The sequence below is a fragment of the Rhinolophus hipposideros genome, assembly GCF_964194185.1.
Source record: "Rhinolophus hipposideros genome assembly, chromosome: X".
In the NCBI taxonomy this organism is placed as follows: domain Eukaryota; kingdom Metazoa; phylum Chordata; class Mammalia; order Chiroptera; family Rhinolophidae; genus Rhinolophus; species Rhinolophus hipposideros.
The window spans coordinates 13,659,239-13,665,073 of record NC_138046.1 but is presented as its reverse complement, the minus strand read 5'-3'; the positions used below and the strand labels follow the sequence as shown (position 1 = coordinate 13,665,073).

Below are 5,835 nucleotides of genomic sequence, written 5' to 3'. Positions count from 1 at the left end.
AGATACAATTTCTTTTTTTCTAATTTTCATTTTGTGTATAGGATTTTTGCCAAAAACTTTTACATTTTTAATTACAGGGTAGATCAACCCTTTCTTATATGATAGCAGGGGGCTTCTCATGCTTAGAAAGGTTCTCCCAAGTCTCTGATGTCTGTATATGTGTGTGAATATATATGAAAATGGTCCCTCAAAGATGTCCACGTCCTAACCCTCAGAACCTGTAAATATGTTAGAGTTCGTGGCAAAAGGAGAATTAAGGTTGCAGATGGAATTAAGGATGTTAATCAGCTGATTTTCAACTGGGGAGTACATCCTGATTACCGAGATGGACCCAATGAAATCACAGGTGTCCTACAAAAGTGGACAAGGGAGGCAGAAGAGCAGGAGATCAGAGAGAGATGTAAGTACAGAAGGAAAGTCAGAGAGATGGTACGTTGCTGGCTTTGAGGATGGAGGAAGGTGACTATTGTCCAAGGAATGCAGGTAGACTTTAGACGTTGGAAAAGGCAAGGAAGCGGGTTCTCCCCTAAAGTTTTCAGAAAGGAATGCAGACCTGCAGACACCTTGATTTCAGCCATATAAGACCCATTTTCATACTTATTTCCAGAACTGTAATATAATAAATCTGTGCTGTTCTAAGCCACTATGTTTGTGGTAACTTGCCATAGCAGCAATAGAAAACTTATACAACATGTAATTTTCTAAAACTTTAAAAAAATATATGTTTAAATACCCCTTCCTCATCCTTACCCTATCCACAGCTGGCTGATAGTCCTGACTCAAACAAACCAAACATGCTCCTATCTTACAATTCCCTCTTCATAAATCGCTCTTAGCATAGATATAGTCATGGTTTGTTCTTTACTTCAGGTCTTGGCCCAGGGGTCACCTTGCAGAGAGGTCTCTCCCGAGGGCTCTATTAAAATACTCTATATAGTAGCCTCCTTCCACCCTCAGGTAACCTCTGTTCCCTTCCCCTAATTTTTGTTTTTCAAACACGTATCACCATACGCCATATTATATACCGGGGGTGCCAAAAAAATGTATACACATGACTTGTAGTCAGTCATCTTTCATTGTGGGTATATATTGAATATTACAATTTGAATACAGATTTTTCTTTCCTTTCTTAAAATGTGCATACCTTTTTTTTGGCATCCTCTGCACATATTTGTAATTTTGTGTGTATCTCCCACCACTAGAATATGTGTTGTAGAAGAACTAGGACCTCATATTTGCTGCGGGATCCCCCGCATCTAAAAAGCTGCAGGTACGCGATACATATTTGTTGAATGAACTAATGTATTACTCTAGGCCTCATTAGTTAAATTGAAGGGGTTTCGCCAATATTTCCAGATTGCTTTGTGTCTTATCAGTGTATGTCCTTAGGTGCCAGGAACCAAAATGAAAAATAAATACTAAATATAAATGACACTGTTCTTTATCTAGAGGTGGAGACCAGTCACCTGTAGTTAGACTTTTTTTGGGTCGCGGGACCTTGAGCTCCTACCATTGTTATAGAAATTGAAGGTTTATAGGGAGCTGATGCTTTAAGGAAAAGGTATGTGATGTGTGGATGGAAAAAACTGCCCCTGGGGGGAGGGGTGCAAAAAAAAAAAAAAAAAAGAAAGAAAAAACTGCTCCTCCAAATACTGAAAAATAAAAATAGTCTATGTGATATGCAGATGATGTATTATAGAATTGTACACTTGAACCCCATGCAATTTTACTAACCATTGTCACCCCAATACATTTAATTAAATAATGTAAACAACAATGTGATATACAGATGATGTATTACAGAATTGTACATCTGAAACCTATGTAACTTTACTAACAATTGTCACCCCAATCAACTTTAATTTAAAAAAAAAAAACCTAATGAAGAGGTTAATCACTTTTCATAGAGATTAAGTAGACACCTAAGAGGAAAGTGCTATAACTCTTACACCTTACTTTTTTTTTTTTTTTTTTTTATTTGTATATTTTTATTTGGAAATGTTTGTATCAGTACAGTGGAACTAAATTTTAAGAGACACTAGATGTCATTACTTTGGATATCATTAGTTTATTACAAAAGAGACATGGAAATTATTTACATGATGAGATTTCAGAACTTCAGTGGAATGGGCAGCTTCACGTGATGCCATGTCAGTAGTGATTTATTTCAGTCTACATACTTTCCAAGAATGTCACCATCTCTAAATAAGAAATAATCCTTGTCATCTATAACTACTTTGGTGCCTCCATATTCTGGAAGAAGAACTTTATCTCCAACTTTCACGCTAACTGGTTGAATCTCTCCACCCTTTCCTTTAGAGCCGGATCCAACAGCTACTACTGTTGCTTGCAATACTTTTCCTTGAGATTTTTCTGGAAGCATAATGCCTCCCTTGGTTACAGTTTCTGCAGCACTCCTTTCAACTAATACTCGGTCAAAGAGGGGGAGAAACTTTCTAAATGCCTGTCCTGCCATGACTCCGGCAGCAGCAGTTCGTACTCTGCTCTCGCGCCGCGGCCGCAAGGAGAGACCTGCAGTCCGCTACACCTTACTTTTTAAACTTCAATATTATATGAACTCTCTGGTTGATAGACTGACATTTACTGTGATTCATTGGAAAGAAACGATGTTGATACTTCTAAATTAGATCTCACCATGAGTTTAGAAGTTGTCTAGGCTGATGACCAGGGCTGACACAAGAACCCTAGGGCAGGATGGGGCACAGGAAGAAGTTCTGGGCCAATGTTTCTGCAGTAAAAGCCAAACATATAAGTACGAATCGAAAGACTTTAAACCTGAGCATGTTACAGAAATCCAGATCCTTGTGGCAACAATGAAAGTGAAAACCTTGGTAGACTTAAAATGCCTTTGACAAAATAAAAAGGCAACCAACCAAATGGGAGAAGATTATTTGGAAACAATGCCTCCGATAAGGGGCTAATATCCAAAATACATAAGGAACTCATACAATTCAACAACACAAAACTAAACAATCCAATTAAAAAATGGGCAGAGGATCTGAACAGACATTTCTCCAAACAGGACATACAGATGGCCAATAGACATATGAAAAGATGCGCAACATCACTAATCATCAGAGAAATGCAAATAAAATCCACAATAAGATATCACCTCACCCCAGTCAGAATGGCTATCATCAACAAGACAAATAGTAACAAGTGTTGGAGAGGCTGTGGAGAAAAAGGAACCCTCATACACTGTTGGTGGGAATGCAGACTGGTGCAGCCGCTATGGAAGGCAGTGTGGAGGTTCCTCAAAAATTATCAATAGAATTACCATATGACCCAGCAATCTCTCTCCTGGGTAAATACTCAAAAAAATCTGAAATCATTTATCCGTGAAGATATATGTGCTCAGATGTTCATTGTAGCTTTATTTAAGGTGGCCAAGACATGGAAACAACTAAAGTGCCCTTTGATAGATGAATGGATAAAGAAGTTGTGGTATATATACACAATGGAATACTATTTGGCGGTAAGAAAAGATGAAATAGTGTCATTTGCGACAAAATGGATGGATCTTGAGATTATTATGCTAAGATAAATAAGTCAGACAGAAAAAGTTGAGAATCATATGACTTCACTGGTATGTGGTATATAAAACTGAAAGCAACAAAAGAACAAGACAAACAAACAAACAAAAACTCATAGTCATAGACAACAGTTCAGTGGTTACCAGAGGGTAAGAGGGGTTGGGGGGAGGTAGAAGAGGGTAAAGGGGGATCAAATATATGGTGATGGAAGAAGAACTGACTCTGGGTGGTGAACACACAATATGATATATAGATGATGTAATACAGAATTGTACACTTGAAACCTATGTAATTTTACTAATCATTTTCACCCCAATACATTTTAATTTAAAAAAATGCCTTTTCACAGTTCTCTCTCTCCCTGATATTTGGAAGTAAAAGTAATCTTTGGGTTATTGAGTATTAAAATGGAAGTAAGGAAAATGGGCAGGGATTAAAGTAGAAACTATGGAACTCCTGCTAACATTGGATGATAGATGCTTAGAAGAAAAGAGATCTGATTGATTTGTATGCAAAGCTGATAAAAATGCATCACATTGATTATGCAAGAATTATTTTTGTTGGTTATATTTTAATGATCTGATTATGTGTGTTCCCCACTAGCTTGTGAGTATTTTGAGGAGAATTCTTGTGTCTTATTCACCTCTATGTCAGTTCTTAAATAGTGCCTGGCATATAATAACACAGTTTTCACTCAGTGTATGTTTGATCAGTGAATAGATTAATTAATTCAGCAAAACATTCAGAGGAAGGGGATGAATTTTAATGGGTTTGCCAAGCCATTATTTTTTTTTTTCTCATTAAGGGTGAACACTGAATTTCAAATCAAAAAAGAAAATTAACAGGAAAAAGGAAGAGAATTACTTCATTGAACCAGCTGTGCTAAATGATTTAGGAGATAATAAAATAAACAAAATATGCTCCCTGACTCTAGCAATATGAGAAAATCTAATTATACCAAAGTATTATGTTTTAGTGGTTAAAATATTATATTTTAATTCAAATATTTTGGTCAAATAATAGTTACTTTGAATTATTTCTGTGGATGTTTTGTTCCAATGCTTTATAAGGCATACAAACTTTGAGATGAATGGCAAAAATGTTTCTGTACTTATATTTCTTTTTAGTAAATATTCATTAGTGGATAGAGTCTATCCTGGTGACTATATTTACCATTTGATATAAAATGACTTACCCTTTAAAAGTAATTGCACACGGTGTTAAAGTACCATATATTAATCAAACGTTTCACTCTGTACTTTTGTGACATACATATTTTTGGAGTTAAAATACTCCTGGAATAATTAATGGCACATTTCCCCTCATTTAGATTTTTTTTCTGTTCAACTTATTTCTCAATTTTTGTCTACATCAAAAACAACATTTTAAAGTTAAACAAAAGTGATTTTCCCCAAAGAAATAAAAGCCTGCATCATTCAAGCACACTTCAATTTCTTTTCAGCATGTGTAACATAAATAGATAGAACCAACTTTGGTTTCTAAATAATAATGATCTGAAAAATCAACCTCTATATGTGAATAATATTACCTTGAAAATATGAGCAAACAGTGTGAGATACCATGAGAATACTCAGGTAAAGGGTATTTTATCATGCCAACTGAACTAAAGTTTTAAACAATGAGAGTTGAGACAATTCATTTTACCAAAAACCCTGCAAAGTTATTTAAAAAAATGTCTATAATATGACATAAGAGAGAAATGCAACGAAGCTCTTAGATTTCTCCAGAATAAGGCAGTTTCAACTGATTGGTCTGCAGAAGTGGGAGATACACAAAACATCAGATGTTGTTCTGTGAAGAGTTTGGTCAAGTCAGAAACAGTATTTAACATTCCCCTTCTCGTGCCTATTGAGTGAGTCTCACTCAATGGATTTAATGGTTGTTAGACTGCTAGACAAGTTTTTAAGCAGAGTAGAAATCTCTGGCATAAGAGAAGGGAAATACATCCCTTTAGTTAGTAGAAGAATGTGTCAGACCAGTGAAATCAGGAAATAGTATAGGTAAGACACTGCAGAACAGCAGACAGGGAAAGGAAGAAGAGAGAGCAGAGTATTTGCGCTCTTAACAACCACAGGAGTGAGGGGAGTCAAGCACATCGTTGAGTTTGATCAAATTAAACAGAAGTTATAACTGAGACTGAACTGCACGGACCTAACTCCTGTTGCCCTGGTGATTTCCTGCCACCCTTATAATGCAGAAAAAGTTTATTCAAATGAAGTACATAGGAATCAGAAAATGGATTAGTAATCAGAGTACAATA

The 5,835-nt window shown here is 36.0% G+C and overlaps 1 protein-coding gene across 1 annotated transcript; it reads right to left on the bottom strand.

The window, feature by feature from the left end:
- Nucleotides 1-1,991: 1,991 nt before the first annotated feature.
- LOC308494874 (10 kDa heat shock protein, mitochondrial) lies at nucleotides 1,992-2,536 on the bottom strand. The gene has a single exon (XM_081042848.1). The coding sequence runs from the start codon at nucleotides 2,474-2,476 to the stop codon at nucleotides 2,168-2,170; it is 309 nt and encodes a 102-aa protein (XP_080898974.1). The 5' UTR covers nucleotides 2,477-2,536; the 3' UTR covers nucleotides 1,992-2,167.
- Nucleotides 2,537-5,835: the final 3,299 nt, after the last annotated feature.

Excerpts from the sequence above, each read along its gene's own strand:
- LOC308494874 (XM_081042848.1), bottom strand. The coding sequence starts at position 2,476 with ATGGCAGGACAGGCATTTAGAAAGTTTCTCCCCCTCTTTGACCGAGTA.